The 24793-nt window shown below is 44.5% G+C and overlaps 1 protein-coding gene and 1 long non-coding RNA gene across 8 annotated transcripts in view; one reads left to right on the top strand and one right to left on the bottom strand.

Annotated features, from left to right (window-relative positions):
* Window positions 1-22342, top strand: part of LOC147269768 (uncharacterized) — a 48555-nt gene extending 26213 nt beyond the window's left edge. For 6 of the 7 annotated variants that reach the window (XR_015110771.1, XR_015110768.1, XR_015110770.1 and 3 more), the window contains 4 exons: window positions 17298-17741; window positions 18155-18217; window positions 21014-21124; window positions 22035-22342. This is a non-coding gene — a long non-coding RNA (uncharacterized LOC147269768). The remainder of the gene's footprint in view (window positions 1-17297; window positions 17742-18154; window positions 18218-21013; window positions 21125-22034) is intronic. The other variant, XR_015110769.1, reaches the window with a different exon arrangement.
* On the bottom strand, window positions 12532-19723 carry dhcr7 (7-dehydrocholesterol reductase). The gene is made up of 8 exons (XM_086190605.1): window positions 19608-19723; window positions 17871-17982; window positions 17457-17679; window positions 17295-17385; window positions 16754-16967; window positions 16168-16372; window positions 15756-15887; window positions 12532-14558 (listed from the first exon to the last, which is right to left on the bottom strand). The coding sequence occupies exons 1-8, from the start codon at window positions 19615-19617 to the stop codon at window positions 14094-14096; spliced, it is 1452 nt and encodes a 483-aa protein (XP_086046731.1). The 5' UTR covers window positions 19618-19723; the 3' UTR covers window positions 12532-14093.
* Window positions 22343-24793: the final 2451 nt, after the last annotated feature.

Here is a 24793-nt window from a genome sequence, read left to right as displayed (position 1 = left end):
AGAATGTTCCTGACATTGCTTAGCATTTCCAACAAGATGGTTATCAGTTCAAATCATGTTCCTTTAAGAATGACACAAAATGTTTTATCTGCGAGATTCTGTGGATGTTTTAATTTGCTTCTTCAGCACCAGCCCCGTTACGTACTCGGAAGTTTACCGGAAAGTAATGTTGTACCTTTTGTGTACAAAAACAGTTGATAAAAAGAACAACATGGGCTCTGATGCTGTTCTAGGGTCCAAATAACCTCTGCCTCCTCAAGTCCTTAGTTACCTGGATGAATATTGACTGCTGGCTCTAGCAGAGCTGTGCAAGAGTGAGTCCTGAAACCCAGAATAAATCTGTATTGTTGACGTCTTCCTGTTGTGTGTTGGATTAAATGCCTGACATGAAGTCTGTGGTTGAGATGAGAGAATATACCTTCATGTTTGCATTATGGCATCAAATATATCTGGTAATGCCACAGGCATCAAGTTGGAAGCTTTTATGTGTCTTTAAAACAGAAGTTGCCAACATGTGGGTTAAGGAACGTAGCACCGTTGGACCGTTGTCTGCTCATAGCCTCAGAACAGATTCAGAAGGAGAGGCGGGGCTTTGATGGCCAGACTGATTCCTGTCAACATCGTTTATCATGAGATTTCTGTATATCTCATCATAAAGGATTAGATATACATCCCATTTATTTTTGTGTGTGTGAGATGAAGCCGGTATGAGGATCTATAACTGTTGTAGTGCATTCAAGATCCCGTCTCCTCCTAACAGCCCAGATTTATATAAAGATTTACACACAGGCACACTTTTGTCAGTGAGTCTCCAGGTTTTGTGTTGCTCGTAATCTTGTCGTCTCTCCTGAAGATTCGTGATTTCAGGGTTGGTTGTTTGACGTGAAGAAAAACCCCCAGCTTCCAAACAGATCCCACTGTAAATCATGAAGCCTCTAGATGATCCCCCTCACCACGTAGCAGCTGGTGTTCTGCATTACAGAGCAGAAGGAAATAAATATTATTTGGGTGTTTTTTATCCTCAAGTGGCCTCAGATTTGCTGATTCTGCAGAAGTCGAGTCTCCTCCTGTCAGTTTGTGTTTGGAGGATGAGGAGGCGGCTGGGGCTCTTCTATGTGTTTATTATTGGGCACAAATCCCATGAAAAAGCAATGAATCAATCCTTCAAACAAGCACCTGATATATCTCTGTCCTATGTGAGATGGAGCGCCATTTTTGTCAGCATTGTTGGAACTGAACACTGTCGTCTATTTTGAGGTATCCCACAAACAGCATCTTGCCGATATGAACACTGTCACTGAATGTGTATTCACACACAGCTAGAAATGATTGTGACGAAGGATAACTTGTTCTTCTGGTTGAGAATTATTTGCCTCAAACAACACTGCCCTGCTGGGTTAGGATATCCTCTAGCTGCCTCGGAACATTTGTGAGCCATTTTAGTAAGTGACCTTTAGGCTGAGAGCGACACAACCAGGTGGTGAAATCAGAATATACTGGATATAAACTAGCTTGCTGCTGCTTCTACGAACCAACGTCACTTTAAAGAAATGGTGTACGAGTGGCTGAACAAGCTAGCGTTGCTCTCTTGTCTAATAGAACCATTCTGCCACTGTAGCGCCACAGAGCCATGGCCGCATGTCTGCACCCGTGGAGCCCGCGCTTACAGATCGGAACTGACAATCTCTTGACAGAGCTCTTCACGGGCCAATCGACCCGCGGGCTCAGGCTAAGTTGAGATGGAAAGTAGTCATGGAATTACTGTAACTGTACTTTATGAAGTGGAATTGTTTGGTTTTACTGTTTGTAAAAGGTGATTTAGAAGCAAAATGATAAACATTATGGCCGTTAGCATTTGAAGTTTGAATCAAAGGGATGTTAGCCCTTAGCTGAGAGCTAACCTTTTACCAGTGCTAATAGCAGGTTGTAAAATGTTAATTATGGGGTGAAATAACACACTTTACCTATTTGAGCTGCAGATATGAAGTCGTGTGTGTGACCAGCCTTCAGTGCTAGCTAATAGCTCATCATTAGCCAGCATTCTTGAGACCATCAGACACCCTGCACCCGGGTTTCCAATATAACAATGAACAAAGTCACAAAGGCGTCTTGCATACATGAGAAATTACTCAGAAACAAATAATGCATTTGGATGACAAGTATCTGTTAAAGTTCCTGTTGTCTTGTCTATGCATATTATTGTCAGTGTCTGTTTTGCCAAGTGGTGTTGCCAATCATGTCTGTACATGAGTGGCAACACCACTTGGCAAAAGCAAAAGTTGTGGCTAATGTTAGCACTGTCCCACACATGCATGTCTTGAAACTGGGACAATCCCAGGTCTGGTCACCATTCAGGATCCCATTTAAACATGCTAACAGTGTCTATCACATGACACCATTTCTGCTCCGATTGATGTTTGCGTGTCAGTCTGTTCCTGATAAGATCTCATCATCATGTGTCGTTTTTCTTTTTAATAACACACACACACACACACACACACACACACACACACACACACACACACAGAGCTGATTTCGCACATTTCCAGCTGACTAACCTTTAAATGCGTGTGAATGGGGAGGTGTGCAGAGTTGTATAGGAACTGGGTGTGGAATCATGAGTACCAAAGGACCAATCCACAGGAAGACACACTCACACACGCACTAGTGGAGGGCTTGTGGACGAGCTGGGAACATTAATGGTTGACAGAGTGGGCCCTGTGCCAGCTGGCAGGCAGAGGAAACTTGTGGGTGTGTGTGGTGTGTGTCCAGGATAGTAACCCTGACAGACCTGTTAGAGTCTGTACTCTTACGTGTCCACTTTCTATTGTCTTTACCTTCAGCTGCAGCGTTTGCTAGACAACTGTCTGGCTGTAGATATTAACGACAAAGTCTTGTCCAGCTATTTGTGGCAGCAGCTGTTTTGACATTAGCCGCATAAATCCAGTGACATTCTTCCCTCTTCTAAAAACAGCCTGCCCACAAAGCCCAGCCAATAGATCACTGCGGCGGGCGCTGATGGGAATCGGCGGTGGGGACCGTGTAGCCTGGCACCACAACAGAGGGGGGACACGCAGGAACGCACGCTTATTCACCCCTTGTATATTTTCAGTGTTTACTATAACCATGCTATTAGAGTAAAAGGGATTGTGGATACTGTGTGGAAAGAAAAGAAGGAAATACTAGATAGAAACATCTGAAATATAATTGAGTCCAGGTTTAAAACTACTGCAGCAAACTAAAACATGAACTATAATTGCACTTAAATTAACTGTTGCGAGTGCGTCAGTCAGAACTGACAGGGTCTCTTGTGAAGCTTTCTCTTTGAGTACATGCAAATGAATAAACCTAAATGCAGCAGCTGGTGAGCACGAACATTCTGACTCTCCACCACTGGTATTACCTTTTTGCTGAGCTGTCATTAATGACACAGCATCACACAGATCCAGCCGTACATACCACAGGACTATACAAACATGCAGCTGTAGACCAAGTGGGTCAGGCAACACACTTGGAACCACAACAGTCCAGAGGGAAGGGAATCAGTGGGACTTTTCCTGGAGATCAAAACTGAATACACACAAATGCAGATACACAAACACATTTGTCCCTCAGCTTTGACAGAGCAGTACCCTGGCTCTGCTCTGCCACTGGCCAGCCAGGAAGAAGGAAGTGGAGAAAGGAAGTGCAGAGTAGCTGATGACAATACCTTCAACATCCTACTGCACAGAACCACTTTGTCAGACTGGAGTGGAAACCCATTCAGCCACTGACGCTCTGAAAGATTTCAAGACTGGTGTTTCAATGTGTGATCACCAAAGAATCAAACCAAAACGATTCACACTTGACGATAAGAATAAAAGAATAGTGGTTAGTTGATGCTTAGTTATATATTATAATGCTGCTTAAACATTACTTGAGCATGATTAATCACTTATTAATGCTCTTTGTCACCCTTAATTTGAAGTTGGTAACATGTATTCCTTCTGTCACACTGTACCACAAAGTTTTCTTCACAATCTTCAGGTAAATGCTAGTGCGCCGAGTTGGGTAGGGAAGGTAGGGATGGTAGGGACGTGTCCCCACCGATATCCAGCCACTCCTGCAGTGTCCCACCTATGTCTGTCTGTTAGTGTCTGGTCCATCCGTTTAAGATTCTGTGGTTCTGTAAGTACCAAAAACTTTCCTACGATCAGGTTTTAAACCCAAGGCTGAGCTGATGAGACGACCCGGAAGAGAATTATCTGATCCTAGACCAGCGCTCCAACGCACTATTCAGGTGGAGGCGGCGCCACACAAACGCACTGAGCACACGGGCAGCAGCAGCGGCGAGTGGCTGTTTAGCGGCCGGCGAGCAACAACCTGTGTGTGAGTTTCGAGAGGTCAAGTGAACAGTCACTGTCATTAGTGGAGTATTGATGAGCTCCGGGGTTATCGTCCCTTTGAGGCTAATTTTAATGTTGGCAATGGTGGTCTTCTACCTCCTCACACACACTCAGTCTCACTCACTCACTCACTCACTCACGCATGTCAGTCAACTGAAATGAAGGACTCGTATCTCCCTGAAGTCCAGTTGGTTCGGTTCCTGTGTTCATGATCTGTTAAATTTAAAACAACTTATTTAGGCTTCACTTCACTCATACACTCTGTTGGCTTCAAGGAATTCATATTTTCATTTAAAAAAAAACTATTATTTTAACAGCAAACTTTATATTTTCAGCCTTTATTGAAAGTCAAAAAGTCAAGTTAAATTAATGGTAATAAATTAATTGTATTCTTTTATCATTTGATATAACTCATCAAGACCTTCAGAATGATTTATAAAACTCATTTTCAGCCATGATGTCACCTACGGCCTTTTTCACCAGGTCCTCACAGTTTAGACTAATAACTTGATCTTAATGTCAGTAACTGAATAGTTTTATATCGCTTATGCTTGTTATGTTATGCGTGTTCTATAGACGGGGTGACATTGTGGTCGTAAATGCAAAATAGATCAGCTTCCAGGGGCGCTCCTGTGGAGCGTGTTTATGTCCTCGCCAATATCAAAATCTAACCTATGCCTTTGGGTAAATGCGTGGGACGAAAGAAATATATCAGCAATTAAACCATAAACTGAACATTTTATTGTTTTTTAGAGGATTGCATACTGTCGAAGTTCCACAAGAACAAAGAATCTTCAACCTTCAAGGGCTTTTTTCTGTTTGAGTAGCTTCTACTGGCAGAATACTTAAACTAGCAGCTGTTACACCGTCATTTCTGCATGTGGCACAACTTGTTGTAGCTCACTTTCAGTCTGTTTTATTTCTTTGGTAGAAGCGGACGCTTGTTTGGCACGTGGCTGTTGTTTTAAACATGGCTGGTGCCGCAGTGTTCGATGTGTTGACCCATCAACTTCCATCGCTCTTACGTCTACTCCTGCTTGGGAAATATCTGCGCGTCGCACATCCCTGACGTAGGGGCGTAAAAGGTTCCCTAAAATATCGTTTTAATGGCCACAATTGTTCCTGGTTCCACCTAACAGGTGGTGGTTCCTCCAACAATTTTTAGAACTGTGAAGGATTTCTTCTGGCTTAAAAGGGCCTGAGCTGATGTATTTTTATTTATCCTTTGTTTCCCACACAGTGCTGATGTTAGTCTAAACACTATATTCACCATCAGCATTAAAATATTTCTTAATGATTATTACTCTGTAGCCAGAAATACAACTTTCAGTACATTCATAATCTCATAAAATACATTTTCGAAAATGCTGACATTGTGTCTAATCGTGGATAACGAAAACAGAGCAATTAGTAAAGCTGACATTAGCTTTCTGTTTCAGCAGGGTTTTCAGAGTCTCTGTGGAGAGACTTCTGTTGGAAAACAACTCCATGGAAGGTAGTTCTGTACAGTTTACATATTCAGCTATCTTCATCCCAGAAAGCAACAAAGGTCAAGTGACTGGAGTGCATCCTGAAATCAGTGTTGTTTACTTCAATACTCAAATGCCCTGTAAACACTCAGCATCTTGTCTATGTCGGTTCCACTTATGAAAAGCAAGACCCAGAGAGCTTCAGTAAAAAAAACCCAAAAATGATGGTGAGTTGCTGCTTCCTGTTGGGAAATTTCCTGCTGGTTTTAATACAAACCTCAATTACATCAGTTGTGCAGTTTTGTGGGAGTATTTGTCTTCTTTTGTTTGTATTCTCTAGTTGAAGTTCCGGATGTAATTCCAGTGTGACACATGATTGTGTGGGAGGGTTGTCGTCTAAATAAATCTGAACTTTTAAAATAGATGTGAACCTGATGAGGTTAGACCACCATACCTAGATCATGCGACTGAACATCAACTTACTCTGGCATGCATATGCTTCAATTGGCCCTGAACTGATCAGGCAGTCTTGGCATATTTCGTAAGTCCCCAGCAGTGTTGAACCCAGAAGTCCAACAGTGACGAGTCAAAGGGTGAAAACAACACATTTCTGGACAGACAAGCTGAGACAACAAACAGTTCTCTCCTGAAGAGCTTTTCAGTTTGTCCTTTATATTCTTAGAATTTCACTCCGTCACTCGCCGCTTGCCATCTTGTTTGGTATGTGACGGAAAAGGCGAACCAGAAGAAATGCGATTGCAGTCAGTTGTAAGGGGTCACAGCTCTGGAAGCAGACACACTTCAGTGAATAAATCATTTCTTCCCCATTAATGTAAACTGGGACAACCAGTCCATTTATTAAATGAGCTAATCGAGATGTAGCTTTCACGTTACTGCACCCTTGCATGGTAACCTCACTGTGGAGGATGGCAAGTAGAGGTGACCTGACCGTGAATGACCAGCGGAGGAGGAATCATGACACCAGGACACCTGAGGAGTGGTGGGGGTATATAAGGAGCTAGCGCGGGGCTGGCAGGGTGTGTGAGATCAAGGCCAAATTAAACATGGAGACTGTCCCACTGGGTGAACGTGAGGATAGGAATGGGAATGATGAGGGGACGGGGTGAGGCACAGACAGAGTTCAAGACCAGGCCCGGGAGAGTTGTTGGGTGTGGATGGGAGTGGACTGGGAGTGTGTGGAGAGCCGAGCATGGTTTGAAAGTCCCTGGAGACCTGTTTCCATCTCTGCATGAGTATATTCCACGGCTGGGTTGACCATAAAATGCAGCATGTGTTAGCCCTTTATTTCTGGCTCGGGTTCTGGCAGGGCTGCTCTGGCTCAGTATCAGAGCTGAGAGCAACACGTAAAAGGTCGAAGCTAATAATGTGGCGAGGAAGAGCTGCGCTCAGCATTACGTTGGCTAGTAGAAAAGATCCAGTTTGGGGAGCGGCATGGTTAATGTATGAAACAAAGCAAGAAAATGGGGGCCGACTGCCAAGACAAGGCAAGATTGAACCATAATGGGACACGTGTGTGAGCAAAGGGCTGACTTCATCGCGCTGATTTTCTGTTATATCAGCCCCTGGTTCTACTACAAATGATGTAAAACACGGCGCATTGGATTTCTGTCGTCATGTACAATCTATACAGTGCAGCATTTTAAAAACGGCCAAATGTAGGCGACGGAAGAATGATTATTCTTCGTGATTTATTAAGGAGAAGCTATTAGGCTCTGCTGCTGCTTCAATTATCATTATATCCAGTTCAAACCAGTCAGCTAGTGGTTCAGTGAAGATTGCAAGGATAAAGCAGCCTCTCTTTACGAAATCACTTAGCGTGGGTACGCTGAGAGTTTAGGATGAGTGAGGATACCGTGAGATTTAGTGATGTTTACCCTCAGCGGAATGAAGTATTTCCACAGAAGGTTGGGGTCAATTGCAGAGAAGTGTTATTGTCACTGTAGAAGTAGTTCAAAGTTCAAACTCAGGTCAGCTAAACATGTGGTTCTGCTATTTTCCGATCAGATGCTCTGCTGCTGACAGTCTTGAAGTACTTTGGTTTTTACTTTGTTTACTGGTCAACGTCCTTGACACATTTGCTAATCACCACTAACATCAGCGAATCTGCTGGTACAGAGTCTTTCACACACTAAAATCCTCACGTTCGTCCGTGAGTTCACCCATTCTTTTGGCACCACGGATGTTTCATTTTGTATAAATTTGTATTTTAATCTTTTCCCCCCAAAGGAACATCTTTCTTTTCCTGTTTACTAAGCACCAGTACGGTAGGTGCGACCTCTCCCACACATAAGAAAACCACATTTCCACTGGCATTAAAAGTAATGACAATCAAGCCTTGTTGTGTTTAATGGTAATAGGATGTATTCAGTTTTTCCATCTTGACTGGGTATTGGACTACTTCAGGTTAAATGTATTGGCCTAAGTCATGCAGACCAGAGACGGACTCAACAATATCAAAAGAGAGTTGAAAAACGTAACCCCGGGAAAAACGTTCTTGTGAGTTTTACTGACCTACCGTACCAGCTACCTGTACATTTTCATAGGAGCAGTCGTTCTTTGTAAGGTCACAAAGTAATCAAGTACTACAGTTCTGTCAGAAAGATAAAAGAAATGAATGATGAATGAGTTGTAGAAACTTGCCTTCGGTTGCCTTTAATATTTCAGCTCCAGATGGGTTCTGAGGGTCAGCAGCACCAGGTTGGTTTGACTGACGGAAACTATTACGCTGTGCTGTTGGAAATGGAAGTCAATTCAAAAGAAACTTGAGTCCTCACATATTTGATAAGGAGCTGTGTCAGTCTGACCCCCCCCCCCCCCCCCCCAAAAAATAACACCACAAAAAAAGTTGCCTGTCACAGCGTCACTGGATACCACACTGCCATACCAGCTAATATCTCGAATACTGGAGGAGGGCGAGGCTGGAAAAAATCCAGTCAGAGGGGTCCTTCATGTTGATGCTCTGCCCAGTTTGGCGCTCTCCAGTGCCAGCTAATATCCCCACACCCACCCACTGGACAACTGGCTGTCACCCGGCTATTCTCCCACCCGCAGATGCGTATCTACATGGCCATCCCCGTAGCAACCAAACATGTCAAATAAATCCCCTCCCTCTGGAAATAACCCACCTGTTTCTTTTGTGATGATGTTCAGGATCACTTGTGTCGACACTTCTGTTTGTGTATCTGAGAGTTCTGCGGAAGAGAGTTACTCACTGTCCTGCAGTTGTGTTTCCAGGAGGAGTAAACTCCAATGTTCCTGATCTCCCTGCATCATTTATAATCGGGTAAACAGCACACAGCCACTGTCGCTCGCCTGCAGCTCTGTCAAGCTCAATTTGGCTCAGCGTTAACAGTGCAAAAACTCAAGCTGCTCTCGAGTGGCTCCAACACAAAGAAGAAGAAAGTCGGGCCTTAAACTCTCGCTCTCTAAACATGTAAAAAATTGCCAATTTGGTGCGTGAGCTGCTGCTGGTGTGACCGCTGATGTGTGAAGACGGAGCCTGGACAAGCCTTGTTAATATGAGATGTAGCATCTACAGCCCATCATTTTTACCACATAAGCCCTGGATTTGTGGCTCGGCTGGAGAATACGTTTTAATCCCTCTAATTCTTTCTCTGCTCCTAATCCTTTTTTGATTCAGCTCTCTGAGTGACTTACAAGCCAAGGTGTAAGACTGGGCCAGCTCATTTTGGTGGGCTTTCAATACGTCTGGAAGAGCACAATGGAGGTTTTAAGACTTTGGGTGGGACGTGTTGTCTGACCTCTGGCTGAAGACAGATTGTTTTGGTCTGGAGCCATAAAGTTAAAGGTGCTGTTGAGTTGAGGAGATGCAGATATCTCTCTTCCAAAGCTGTTTCGTTATCTTGGCCCCGCTGAATGCTATCAGTATTGATGCCCTGCTCTTTAGGGGCAAACTGGTGGGTCTCTTCTTGTTTAGCCTGATGCTGGTGTGGCTGTCTCCAGTCCATCAGCTATCAGGACAGAGCAGGTCAGAGGTCAAGGAAGAACATCAAGGAGAGAATAAAGAAGAAATGAACAGAAACCGTGAGATTATTGTTGCTACACTGATGTTGAATGCAACAGTAAAACCTTCAGTCTGCTTTTCCTGGTATGATTAAGCACAAAAGCAAAGTGAGGGTGCTGTTGGAAACATCAGAAGATTTGAAAGTATTTGATCATAAATCCTGTAAAACTTTGACAAGATAATGGCTCTAGGTGGAAACTTAAAGTAACAACAAAGTTAATCCAGTTACTTCTGGTGGAAACATAAATGTATTTACCGAGAATCATTATGAAAATTCAATCTGAGCCCACTGGCTTTGAAAATCTTTGGGGGCCTCTGGTGTAGCCAGCAGATAAAGGTCCAGACATCCTTTGTTCGAGTTTACAGTCTGATTGGCTGCTCAACATGTGAGAGGGAGTGAAGAAACAATGTTTTGGACTGGGCTCTTTCACAACTGCACCAGTGACACAGGGGGCACAGAGCTGTAAAGCCATCAGACAGTGGCAGATGGTTTGCGAGATTGAATTCAACTAAATGTGGTGGCTCGAGTTGTTCTGCTTCTTTTTGCCGTCTTTACCTTACTGGATGCAAAAGCTGCTCAGAAGCTCTCAAGCTCTTCGTCCGTGATCATCAACGTGCTCAGTAAAACGCTTTGGCTTGAGTGCCGGTCACGAACTGCTGGCTCGTTCAGTCGAACCACCCTGCTTGTGCTCGTTCATGGTAGCGCCAATCCAAAGTTTGTTTGTCGCTAAGTTGCTCGTAGTTTGTGTCCTTTGGGTGTCATTAGCTTCAAGCTAACACCTGTCAACCTGCGAACTCCTCTCTGCATTCTGGAGTCTCAAAAGCAGTATTTTTGAGTTTCAGTACACCTATTATTGAGTACTTTAAAGGTAAAACACTCTTTTGGATGGAATGACGCTTGAAAGAGAAATCTAGACGGTTCTAAATGCCACGAAGCTCGACATGAGGCCACCCTTTCTGTGTTGCTAAAATAATAGGAAAACGTGATCTGGTACACCACAAACATGTTGTGCTATTGAAACAAGTAAAACGAATAAAAGAAACAGGCAGTAAATGCAACCATCATACCCAAGACAGCTTGAAGTGCCCCTCTACCACCAACCACAGGCAGCCAGTAAATCTACCCTCACCCACCGCAGTGATTGTCAGGTCTATCAGCGCCTGGAAGGCCCGTAGTGGTCGACTCTACTTCATGTTGAACAGGACTCAGTACCTGCTGTTAGCTGGCAAACCCTGGACTTTCCTCCCTCTGCAGTGCCCCTTTCCTCCACGCTCCCATACCCCTAAACCTCTCATAAAAACTAATTTGGCCCCTGAAGGCACCGCGATTAACAGAGGAGTGGCAACAACTCCAAGAATCCCATTGTGTTTTCTGGATTATACCCCCCCCCCCCCCCAACATTTCAGCCTTTCTGAAATGCCCCACTTTGCTATGATGAACTCCCTCTCCCTGACCCCCACCTGCCCCTCAGTGCAGATGAATGAGCAGCTGCAGAATCGGATATCAACAATATGCTTATTGTGTACAATGGACATTCATCTGGGTGGGTGCATGATCCCGACTCACAAACCCAATAGTCAAGCTTTTAGCGTCGTCCCCGAAAGATCACCCCTTCCTTCAGATTTCCATCTGGCTCACAGAGAGCTATTTGTCATCCTGGTTATGAAGCCGCCAGTGGCGCAGACGAGCCGCGTCAATCTCACGCAACACTTCTTCCTCGTCTTCAGGGATAATTTGTGAATCAATTAACCTGATAAAAGAATGAATCTGGTTCCGTGTAATAATGAATCCACTCCATATTGAATTAGCCTTGAACAAAAGGCAGGAAGAATCAATGAAGCTTCCATTATCGTAACTGATTTATATCCATAACTTGTATCATTACACTGATGGAGGCCTATGGATGGTGGGGGGGGCCGCTTGGGAACAAGCTGTCAAGTAATCACAACTCCTTGAGGAGTTCCAACCTCTGATAAAATATAACAAACCACAATTATGGTTTGTTTCGTTCCATATTTTGTGACAAGAAGATTGTAAAGAGCTTTTTTGGGTGATTTTCCTCCACCAGGACAGTCCTGTTGGACCCACCAGAATGGACCTGCTGGGAAAAAGTGAATCAAGAACGCCGTGTTGTGGTTGGGGTCTGAGCTGTGTGTGATTCTGTGAAATTAACAGGCGTTTTTATAACCGCCCTGGTGCTACACAGCTTTTAGTCAACGGTCTGCTCATCTGCCCAGTGTAGCTGTCTTCTGCTGCCACCTAGTGTTCAACACCAGCCGGTCACAATTGAATCAAGCCTTTTATCGTGACAATTGAGTTTCAGAATTACAGGAAGCTGCAACGTCAGTTTGAGGCTACTTGTGTTAAAATGACATTTACGAAATGCTGGGATGTCCTGCCTACTAATGTTTACCGAGTGATGAAAACATTCTGGGTTCATACACCTCTCCACAAAAATCAGTTATTTTTTATCTTAATGACTTTTACCTCCCGCCCTCCCAAAAAAGGAAAAAAAAACAAACTATGTATGTCAAGATTCAAATGTAATCTAATGCCGGACTGTCAAAAGAACAGAATGTGTGTGGATAAAATGGATGTCGGCTCTTAAAGTAAAGACACTTTAGGTTTATAGTTCTCAGAAAAAAAAGGTTTATTTTCTTTCTTCAGTGTTAGAATAAAGGCAGTGCTGGTTTAAGGTAATAATACAAGTTAAAAACAATGGATAAGACAGTAAAACAAAGCAAAAATTCAGATTTTCAGCTGCTTGAAACTGACGGCTGTGCAGGCTTCTGCTTTTGATTGCTGGTAGAATGTTTAGGACCTTCGGTGGTCCCGTAAACCCCTCTGCCCAATAGATTCAGCCTGAAAACGGCACATAAACCTGCATGCCGGGACAACCTTCATATGACAAAGTACGCTGAGAAACAAACGAACCAACCACAACGTCTTGGTCCTTTAACCATTAGTCATATCAGTTTCATTAATCAATTAGTTATTAGTTAAAATATAAAATGATTTTCCAGCTGAAGATCTCAAACCAACTTTGGCTGGGACAACTGCTGTAGCCTCATACAAAAAAGCCCTGATAAATCCAAACTCCATTCAGAAATGACTCATTTTCACAGCTGTTTGCGTGTCATTTTGTGGAAACATGAATTCGTACGCTCAACATCGCTGCATCATAATGTTGTTACTTCTGCTTGCACAGGAAAATGAACTGCGGTCTTGCGCCGTCTCCACTGCAGCTCACTTTCCACATCATTTTAACTGCCTCACACTCAGACACAACAGTGTTTAGTTTACCGGCGGGGCTTCCACTGGTACAGAGCAGCTGGATGCTCGTTTGGTGCTGGTTAATGACGCAGAAGGAAACTGATCTAATGCACTTGTAGCGAGAAACTCATCTTAAAATGTCTGAAGGAACAACAGTTCGGTGACCCGCTGCATTAGCTGAACGCTGATCTTGTTATTTTGCAACAACATTATTTTTGCTCCATCTTACTTTTTCATTATTTAACAATTTTAAAAATTATTGTGATGCTGCCAAAAGGTTACAGCATCAAAAAGGTAGATCGGTCCCTTAATTGGTAAAGAAATGTAGGAATAAAGTGTTGTGTGTCTGCAGTAAGACCTGTAGAGCTACAGGACTCGGAGTCTCTCTATGTTGGACCCTACTGTGTTGTCGCTTTCATGTGTTGCTTTTGCTTCCTGGTGTGTGTGTGTGTGTGTTCTTGCTCATTGGTCTTTTGTGTATATAAAGTCCAGTTTTCCCGACTTTTAGTCTCCAGAGTCTCATCATCCTCTCTGTATTCGAGGCTCTCCTGCCATTTTTTCCTTTCGTGTCCATCCTAGTTGTTTACTAGTTGTCCCCCTGTGTTGTCTCATCTCCTTGTGTTCGAGTCTTGGACTCATTTCTGGATTTTTATTCCTGTTTGGACTCTCTGACGCCCCATGTATAAACCTGGCTTGTATCTGGACTTTTGCCTCACTGGCTGATCCTGAATCACAGTTTCCTTCAAGTTAACACTCTAAACTGTTTGCTTTCTCAGGGAATGTTAATATGATCAGTGAGGTTATTAGCTGAGAGATACCACACACACACACACACACACACACACACACACACACACCTGTTTATCTTGCCTCCGTCTTGACCTAGCCATTCCTTGGTCGGTCCTCCTCTCTCTCTCCCTCTAAAACATTCTGGGGATGAGCCGGTAAGGAACTGCATCAGTGTAGCGTGTCCAGTCTTTGCCGTACTTGCTGCTGCAGCGGTGCTCGTCACGCACGCAGCGGTGGACCAGTAGGATGGTCATGTAAACAATGTAAAAGTATGGCAGTAGGTGGCCGAACCCGCAGGCGCTACAGTAGGCCAGTGACCCCATCAGGTCACCAGTGTAGTTGAAGTGTCGAGCCACACCCCAGAAGCCGGAGGTCAGTAGCTTGCTGTGGTGGATTCCACCATCACCTGAGCGATACGAACACTTGATGTATGTCGGCTTGCGTCCCCAGATGGAGCAGGCGCCTTCGGTGCGGCGGAACAGGTCCTTCTGGTGGTTGGTGGAGCGGAAGATGTAGTATCCAACGACCCCAAGTGCCAGGACAGCCAGGGCGTGAGTGTTGGAGAGCTGGACTGGGTGGTACACCAGGTACAGACCCTGGAGAGACAAACGCATTCACTGTTGCTTAAAAGACTGTCAAAACCCCAAAAGTCCCAGACAGAACTGGACCAGTCAACACTCCTGGACCTGGCTCCTGACAGGGGACATTTAGCATATCAGCCCAGATTTCACAGCTCGTTTGGACCTTAAAACTCTGAATCTGCTTGTGAAGTAGATCCAGGTTTTCTGTTTTTCCTCTTTTACAGACTGACACATGGAGCATCTCATCATTTCATTGTCTACTTGGACAAATATGAGATTTTGGTTAAATGCCTGAAATTCGTAAATAGTTCAGAAGAGCTTAATATATAAATGTTTTGCTCTGAGAAATAAAACAGGCCAGTGAGCTCCACAGTTGTGAGTTTCATGAGTGTGAATGTTGCGTTGGTTGCTCACAAGTGGCTGAAGGAGACCACGGAGGCTGTTGAGGACATGTAAACATCATCAGGGTGAAACCAGCAGCCTGAAGTGTCGCTGTAGTGATGTTCAAGTCGTGTGTCTGTGGAATAGTTCCTTCATAGCCTAACGTTAGCTTTGTAATGCTAAATGTTACCTCTACGCTTCAAAACATGGAATTCATTAGCCAAGATGATCTCGTTGAACAAAAGTCTCATCAACCTTTGTGTGAAAGTCCAACTGACTGTTGTCCGAGGGAACCCACAGCGCTTGTAACTTCTGGGTTAATCCCCAAAAACCCACCAGCCTTACAGAGCTGTAATGCCGTGACGCACAAACAAAGATGAGAGTAGAGCAATGAAGTAGGGTCAGAGTGATAGCAGGGGGGGGTAATGTGACGCGAGTAAAAGGAGAGGGGCGAGTATGTGGAGTAAATATACAGCCAAGCGTACGAAAGAGCTGCACTGACGTTAGCTTGGCTACTAAAACACTAGCTTCAGAATCCATTGACTTCCAGCCAGTGGCTGTTAAAACACCGCAGACATAACTATAAAGATATTAAAGCATTGCTGCTTTTAGTTTAACGGCAAGTTCACCGCTCTGGGAGAGAGAGAGTGACCTCAACCATAAATTCATTTTATTTAGATGCTGGAAGTTGAGAACTCAGTGCGAGTTACATGGCTGATTTAACACCAGCGTGATGAGAATCTGCTTCTTGCTATCAGAGATATTTACACCTGATGCAGTTACAGATAACTGATGATGTCATTCAATATACGAATTGTGCGTGCTGGTTACCTGCAGTGTGTAGAGATAGGGCAGCCAGACACAGTCTCCCCAGCCCAGATACCACCCGAAGTGGTCATGACAGATATCGATAGTCTTCAGGTACCAGGCCTCATTCCAGAAGAAATCCAACACGTAAATGGCCTAGAAGATGATGGACATTATTCAGTAGTTGTCACACCTCACTGAGCATTGATGAAGGAAACACACTTGTCACATTTTTATTCCACCTGCAGTTTGAGGAACAATAAGGAAAGAAAGCTGAAGGCTTCTCCTCAGGAGCCAAAACTCATTAATTCTTCCAAGCCCAAGAGGTTGCATCTCAAATGAGGTGGAAAGACTTCTGGCACATCAAAGCACACTCTACTACATATTAACTTCGGCTCTTCAAGGGATTATAATCCATTGCTAATCTCCTCCTCACCTGCAGTACGTTGACCAGGATCATGGAGTTGGTCACGTGGCCGTAGAGTTCCTGCTGCTTGGCCATGTAGGACAGATTGATGAGAGTCCAGGCGACGATTCCTGGCCGGCCGTTGAAGAAGAGCTTGAAGTCAAACCACTTGCCGACGCGGGGGTTGAACTCAATCCCCATCATGTAGTTGTAGAAGATGTTCCCCGTGAACTTGCTGTGTCATCACAACACAGGTTGAAGAACGTTTATTAAACGAAGAGAAACCTTTGTGCTCTGTGTAGAACCAGGATGGAGACTATGACAGCAGTCGGAACCGTCACGCTTGCAGTTGTCTCCTGGAACTAGTCAATATCGCCCCCTGATGGTAAAATGATATTTTGCGACACGTCATCATATTTGTGTACACGTCCCAACATTTCAGTTCCCACCGCTGCTGCTGCACATCTGTCACGTTAGAATACCAAAACCTGAAAGAGCAGGCATGAACGGCACAATAGACAGAGACTCGGCACACAGACATGTCTTCACCTGCTTGCCGCTTGAGTTGCCCCCCCCCCCCCCCCCCCCCCATACGCACGCACGCATCAGCACTCACCAGTCCTCAGAGTTGGTGGGGAAACAGTAGGCCTTCATGAAGGCAAAGGTGGACACGGCGTAGCCTGTAATGTTGGCGCACCACATCAGAGGGATCCAGTTGTCAAAGATGATGGTGGGAGGGAACCAGTGGAAGTAGTGGGCGTTGGCCAACCACAGAGCATGAGTGATGAGCCAGCACTGCAGCCCGTTGATCTCATACTTGTTGATCAGGCCTTGAATTTAGGGACACAAAGCACGAGGTTGAGGTTCAAAATACATAGATGATGATGATGATGATGATTATGGGGGGTGTTAACCCTCCTCTCCTCTCCTCTTTCATCGTGTTGCCACGTAACCTTGAAGCAAATGTTGAGCCCCAAGAAATTCCATGAGAAAGGAAACTGGTTGCATTGGAAATGAGTATCCAAGCAATGTGTATTAATGTCAGAAGATGGCGCTGTAGCAACATTAAATAAAGGTTCAGGTTTCCTGTTGATGTTCATGTTCTAAATTTTGTGTGTGTGCGTGTGTGTGTGTGTGTGTGTGTGTGCGTTCATTACCAGCAGGAGTTCGTGCTCCGTCCTGAACGCCACCAACATATCCAGGAATGAACTTGTGTGTGACATCAGGAACACACATATACAGGAGAATCTAGGAGACAACAGAACACGTCTCAACAGGGTCCTTGAGCTGGTCCTCATCTTTTCCTTCCGTTCTCCTACCTGGAACGACACCCATATGGAATATATCTTGACGGCTGCCCAGGTGAGAGAGGGGGCCCTGGCCCAGATGGAGAGCAGGGTGGTGTCTCCTCGATACAGCTCCATGAGAGGCTGGCTGACGGAGCACTGGTACTGGTCACAGGCCATCACAAAGTAGAAGACGATGAAGGGGGCAAAGAGAAGGAGGGCGATCACGCTGATGAGAGAAAACCAGTCCACCTCCCTGAGAACCAATCAGAATCACGGTGTGAGCCCAACCGGAGGCGAGAGACCATCCAATGACTGGTAAGTCAGAACCACAACTAGAGGTGACTCAAACCAGACTAGTCCAGTTAGTTCTGTGTTCAGGTGAACTCTGGTTTGACTTCTTTGGTCCGAACTGAGCTTCGGTGTGTCAGATAAATGAGGTCTCACCATGCTCTCCCCCACTGAGCAGGCTGCTCCCTCTCCTCCACCTGCGGCTTCTCACCAGCACTGTGCTGAGTGCGCCTCCTGGTGGCCTCCATGGCCACTGCACCGTTTCTCTCTGGAAAGGAGGGGTCAGGTTATAGATTATCTTCAGTTATGCAGCGTTAGGCTGAAGTTTGAAGACGACTACTGTCAGTTTTGGACTGATAGAAAACATGAACCTCATCAAAAGACCCTCCTTTATTCTTTCCCTCCTTTTGGTGTCTGAATCTGCTGCCTGTGTGTTTCAGCGATGCCTCATCGGTGTGTGCGCATGTGTGGACACGTCAGTGGATTCTCTGGATGAACCCCAGGTAGGCTGCACCGAGCCAAACTCCTCCCCAAAACCTTTGTCCTGCTTGCATCCTGCTTTGATCCTGATCCAGCCCTGCATGTTCTGTACTTTCACTGATGCACAAAACCTGCGACCGGCCGGTTTGTTTGGATAAAAATAGGTTAATTTTAGCACGTTGACTCGTATCTGAGGTGTTCCCAGAGGAACACACACAGAATCACTGACAGGAGGTGTGTGTGTGTGTCCACCTGATACATGCGCGCGCAAACACACAGCAACATTCCAAAAACTATGTGGCAATAAAGTGAGAACTTCCTGCTTTTGAACTGATGTTTCTGTAAATTAACTCTTCACATACTGAGCAGGTGCTGCTCTTTTTTCCAACAGAAAAAAATCCATTCTTAAGAAGGATAAAAATGAAATGTAAACGTCATCACATTTAAATTTTTTTAAACATTTAAATACATTTTAATTTCAGGGTATTATTTGCAACAGTTAAAAATTATTTGCACTCCATTAAGAAATAAATCTCCCACCTTTCCGTGTGTATTATCAGGAATCCTGCAACTGTTTGCGTTTTCACTTGAACTTCGTGAATCAAATTTTAAATCTGGATTAGTCGCCACTGTAAGTGACATTTAATATTTGATTGGATTAAGAGTTCATCAATGTTCCTGTTGCTCAACCCAAGAACTGTGCGCCGATGTGGTAGAAAAGAAGTGTTTTGTAGTACTTTCTTTAAAAGTCCTCACCCACTTGCTTCCATTCGATCTGTTTGACAAAGCCACGATTCACTGTTTCAACAAATGATGCAAGATGTTCGTAAAGGTCGGACAGGTGAGTCCCTCAAGCCTTTATGAGCAGGTAATGAGGTCTCTGGGGGAACTGGAGAGCGTGTTGTGGGAGATGTGACGTAACAGCCTGGGCCAGAGGTCAGCTAGATACTAGAAGGCCTCATGCGCTGATGCCACTACTGTTCATCAGCCAGTATTTAACTGACAGTCCCATGTTTTCAGCTGAAATAAACGCGATTCCTCTCTTGAAGTGTCTTTCACGCACTTGAGGGAGAGGTGTTCCTCCAGAGCCAAGCTAAATAAGCTGCACACGCCTCTCCATTAGCGCTAAACATCTGTCAGAGCTGCACATTGTGACACTCCTGTGTTTGTCCTACGGCAGCAGAAACTCTCACGCACACGAACGAGTCACATTCCGTGACCGCGGTACTTTTATGGACATGTTAGCTTACTGGCTACATCTCAACACTTGATATTTCTGGGGTACAGTTACCTCCAATCACCACCGACATCCCTGGTGAGTCACCCGGAACGGTGTCCGGTCAGCATAAAATAACGGTAAATTCCCGTTATAATCGCGGATTAAAGCCCCGTTGGGGGCTAGGTGGCACTCACCGACAGACATCTGGAAGGAAAGCCCGGGTTCTCTCCTCACTCCCGATGGACCCAGGTGCTGCTTTTCATGTAACCCCTGGACAAAACACCGCGGAACCTGCGGGGGCCACCCGTGTGTGACGTCACAGATCCAACCAATAGCAGCTCTAAGAGGGCGGGCCTTAGATGCGTTCCTGCTCTCTGATTGGATAATAGAAGCTGAAGCCACCAGCACCTGACATACTCGCCTGTGCATGAGTGGTTCAGCCAGAATATACGAGGTACTTGTCATGAGTTTATCTGAGTGTCTAAACACTGGTGTTTATGAAAGAGACTCACCTAGTACAAATATGTGGATGGGTTTAGTGTACTATGCAGTACTGAGAGGTATTATTACATTGTGTGCAACAACTGCAATCCAGTACTTCTGTGCAGTAATTCATCCGTTTCACTACTAACATGGTAATGATGTGCAGTACTCCGAAACTTCAGCTCCATCCAAATTTCAAACCATACGAAAGTTTTGATTTGCGTTAATGTGTAGTGGACAACATTGCTAAAGCCTAAAGCCAAAAATGATGATACAAATGAACAAAAATGACACAATTAAATCTACACACAGGGATTAGGGGATAGGGCGACTGGAGAAAACAGTAAATGATGTATTATTAATAATGAAGGATTCTATTCATGAGTTATATATTAAAATATATGGGACATTTTCATATGCTTCTCATTTGTGTATATTCCTGTTGCATTATAACTGTATTGCTATGCTATTGTAGGATTTTGATATCGACGTGTTTTATTTTTTTCCTTGAACTTGTGTATGTATTTTCTATTTTTAATGGTCGTAAACCATTCCCCTCTCAGTAGATTATTTCTGATCTGAAAACATAAATGACAATAATAGCAGGGATTTTATTTTGTAGCAACAGGAGGTATTAAGACATAAAAAAAGACAATTAAATACTATTTTTACACTTTTTTTTTTTTACATAAAATGGAAGCAAGCCCAAGAGAAGATGTAATGTTTGTCTTCAGTTAGAAACATGAATCCTAACTTTCGTTTGTCAAATACATTAACATACAGAGAAGTTAAAAGCCTTAATTTAAAAGAAGCGTGGGAGCAGACCTCAGCTGCACTATCGGAATATCAAACATTCAAATGTGTAAGTCCCGTATATTTAATATATAATTATGGTTTTCAAGTGCAAGTATATGAGTTGACCACTAGAGGGCAGTGCTAAGTTGTAACACGTTTACATGTTGCAGCATCAACCCATCGCCACCTGCCTTGATGAGGAGGCCCAAACTTGAATTTGAAATCTGATTTTTCAGTATTTTGTAGCTGTTGACATATTTGTACAAGAAGCCCAGTAGTGGGTGGGGCGTCATCCATCAGCTCATTCATGGTTGTCATGCAGGGGGTCATCGTCCTTCCAGCTGAGTCCTCCAGGATGCTCAGACGCCTTCAAACAGCAGCTTTATCAGCCAGTATCCACCCGCCAAAGTACCTCCCCATGAAGCCCCGGCAGGTAATGATTGGTCGTTTGGACCAAGGGTTTTATGTGGTGTCAGCACAGGGAAGGTCTTGTTAGATTTAGCCACAAAAACATTTATTTGAAGACGAGAAATGTTCTGGTTTGGGTTAAAGTGTTGAAACACAGCCCTATAAACTTGAACACTTGTCGACCGCAAAGTCCCGAGATCTGGACGTCTCTCGTTTTTTTTGTTTTTGTTTTTTCGACCGCCTCCCATCACGCCGTTGAAGCAGGACGTTTGTGTGTTCACCATGAAAAAGGATCCTAATTGACTGAGCTTGCATGTGTGGTCCCTCATCATCACTAAACTCACTACATGCCACCACTGTGGGGTGAAGAGCTGCTGCTTGCATCTCGTGTTCTCCGTTTAGCAATAGCCTGCATGACTTGGACAGCAAAACGCAGAGAATGAACGAGAGCAGTCCCGTTTATTTTTCTATCCCCTGTCGGAATGTGTTGAAATGCGAACCACTGATTTGAGGTATTTTGTCTGCACGACTGGTTCTAATATTGGTAACAGAGATGATTTCCAGTCTCAATACTTGTGGCTTGAAGACACTCCACCATCACGTTATCCTTTTCACGCCATCAACACCCAATACAGCGCATTCTTTAAGATGCTGACACTGCTGGTGTGGAACTTTAGTCCTCATTGGACCCAGAACTTTTTTTTTTTTTGGATCTTGAGAAGGGGTAACGTCAATTAATTTAAGTATGTTTTGGTCCCGTCGCTTCATCCTCTATCATCAAATGTTCCCCGCCGTGTCCTCTTCCTGCAACCATTCTGCCAAACATTCTGCTGTGTCTAACGATGTCTTTCCCTCTACAGCACCCCACGATTTCTGTTTTGAACCAGTTTTCTCTCAGTAGACTTTTCTGTGTCTTTTCCACATCTCTCCTCCAGACTCTTTGATCTGATGCCTTGTTGCTATGCCGTTTCCAGACTGTGCGATGCAGTGTATCTGGGCCAAGCAGCCAGCATCACTGCTTCACTATTTGTCTCACACAAAGAAGATTTTTACTGTCGGCACCTTTTGTTTCCCTGTAAATAATCTGACATGAGAACGCGCTCAGTTCACGTCAGTATCCCAATCAAGGACAGATGCAGCAAATATGACGACTTGTTGTACGGGACTCCTACCAATTTAGCTGTGAGAGTGAGGATGAAGGTGTTCAATGATATGACAAAGAACGACCAAAGATGGAATGGTTGCAGTGAATTTAATAAAAGTTTCATGTGTAAATGAAAGCGAAGGTTGTGACGCATGTTGTTCAGTTGTAGGGATGCAGTGATGATTGGACGGCGGTCTGTAATTTAGTCAACCAGATATTTGACCTCACGATTTGACAGACTTCACCCAGCGTCTTGTTTTGGGGATTTTTCCAGGAGAGGAACAGCAGGGACTGCATGGGCCCTTGGGGCCGACCCCGTGTGTGGGCATGTCCCCTCCAGTCTTATAAAAATAGAACAAAGTAAAAAAGAGAGCGCAATCTGATTGTAGAGGAGGCTCCGTCTCTGTCATGGAGGAGGACCTAATGACCACCAGGATGGAGAGAGAAAGAAAAGTAGGCTACCTTTACAGGTGTAACCGTGGGCCGCTAACCGATAACCCTTCGCCAATGTACTCACCGTGTACATGTGGGGGGTGTTTAAAAACGGGGTCAGCCCTCTTTTAAAAGAGCTGACTGATCCGGTTTCATCGTTGTTTGATGAGGAGGTGCCTTTCGGTGTTTGTTTTTTTTCCCCTTCAAGTTCAAAGAAAGAAGTGAAAAGTGTTGTTGAAATGGCAGCGGAGCATCATGTGCTGGACTTGTACGCCATCTCTGGTTGCTGTAGCCGAAGCAGCTATAAGGAGAGGGGCACTGACTCTGCGGTGTTTTCTGCTCGCCGCCCGCTGAATGATGTCAGAGCGTCGCTGCTTGAACATGGGTGGGTTGAATTTCTTGCTGAGATGACATCAAACCATGGACATTTCCGGCCATGGCGACAAGCTTTCATTGGCTCCGTGTATATTGTTAAGCTCCGACTGCTCTATGTATGTGGGTTCCAGATGGGAAGCGCTGGTTTTGAGTTCCCATGGGAGCCGATTACAAACCCTTACCCAGTTCAGGGTTCCCACTGTCGACGGAACCCAGACATGAGTTTTTTTGGCGGGTGGCAACGGAGCTTAAGAGGTTTAAACCCATGGTTGATTTTACCCCCGTGACATTTCTGAAAGTGTCAGGGAGTGAAGTTTACTGCTTGCACATCACATTGAATTCCATTGCACTCACACTCAGCACTACTGTGAGTTTCATTGTGTAACAAGCACAGTGCCTTGCTGGATTCAAACTCGCAACCACAGACACAGAAAACGTGAAGTGAGGCTAAAAGCGATGGGAAGTAACATCCATCATTAACGCATCTCTGCAGGTGTCGGGGGTGAAGTTTACTGCTTGGATGTCTGGAGAGAGAAGATGGGGTGAAAGGGATTTAACCTTCTACCTGACAAACAAAAATTATTATTTGACCAAACTTTTCTGATTAGAAATGATAAACTTCATGGTGTTGTAGGGCTCAAAAAATTGCATCCACTGTTCTACAGCCCTTTCTTTCAAATTTGAAGCTTAGTGGCAGAGGTCTTTGAGGCAGTGCCCATCAGTGATTGATGTCATACTTGTAGTTCCACGGCGACCGTGCAGGCGCAGCCGTCTACCCGCTGATGCTCTCCACAATAACAGCAAATCAGGCTGAAGTCTTTACAAATAAGGAAAGTCTGCATTTGTTTGTATTGATCAGAAACCAACTGTGTGCTGCACATTAGCATCGTTACTATGGAATCGCCACTAATGATCTCTTCTATGTGCTAGATGAGCCTCTTTTTTTCCAACACAGCTCATGGATTATTCAACAAAGAGAGGTTAATATGAGTGAATATGGCATCATGAAGGTCTGTGTGCATATTTGTTTGATAAAAAGAGCTGGCAGTATGAATAGGACATATGTGGGGGGGTGGGGTGGGGGGGCAGGTTGCCTGACAAATCTTACCCTAATCAGCTCCCCTGGGACGAAGCCTGCATGTCTATACTAAACAGTGTGTGTGTGTGTGTGTGTGTGTGTGTGTGTGTAACATGCTGAATGTATGAGTACTGTGCACACACGTGCTGCTCAGCTTGTGCGTGGTCCCTTTGTGGGCGTTCGCTCCTGAGCTGTATCAGAGATGCAACGTGGCTCTTAAATAATTAACTATCAATGAAAGTGAAAAATTAATGAGTGGATCCTCTCCTCTGTTTGTCGCCCTCCTCCCGTTCGCTTGTTTTCTTGACAGACACGTCTCCTGCTCCCTCCTTCACCGGCATATCCGTCTGTGGTTATTTATCTTGTCTTGTCCAGTTTACGATGTGCTGACACGTTCTATCGTCCTGATGAAATGGAGGTTACAGATAAAGCCACACTCCAGAGTCATGAGTAAAGTCGTGAATTTCTGTGCATCCGTTTCTAGGACTGAGGAGAAACACTGACTTCCTGAATGATTTCCCATTCACAAGGTCCAAATTCGGTACGATTTCCTATGTGAGTCGATTCTGGTAGGAATTCTTCTGGTGCAATAGAAAGAAATTCATGAATGAATATCAGAAACATGTCTTATTAATAATTTATTACTGTATCATCTTCTGTTAAAA

This window comes from Aulostomus chinensis, chromosome 2 (assembly GCF_037954235.1).
Source record: "Aulostomus chinensis isolate RoL2024-O1b breed Wild chromosome 2, RoL_Achi_v1.0, whole genome shotgun sequence".
Classification (NCBI taxonomy): domain Eukaryota; kingdom Metazoa; phylum Chordata; class Actinopteri; order Syngnathiformes; family Aulostomidae; genus Aulostomus; species Aulostomus chinensis.
This window is presented reverse-complemented; position numbering and strand designations above follow the sequence as displayed.

Excerpts from the sequence above, each read along its gene's own strand:
- dhcr7 (XM_086190605.1), bottom strand. Across the intron at positions 16,373-16,753 it reads CCCACCAACTCTGAGGACTG|CAAGTTCACGGGGAACATCT; the intron begins GTGAGTGCTGAT and ends GTGATGACACAG. Across the intron at positions 15,888-16,167 it reads TCCTGGTCAACGTACTGCAG|GCCATTTACGTGTTGGATTT; the intron begins GTGAGGAGGAGA and ends ATCATCTTCTAG.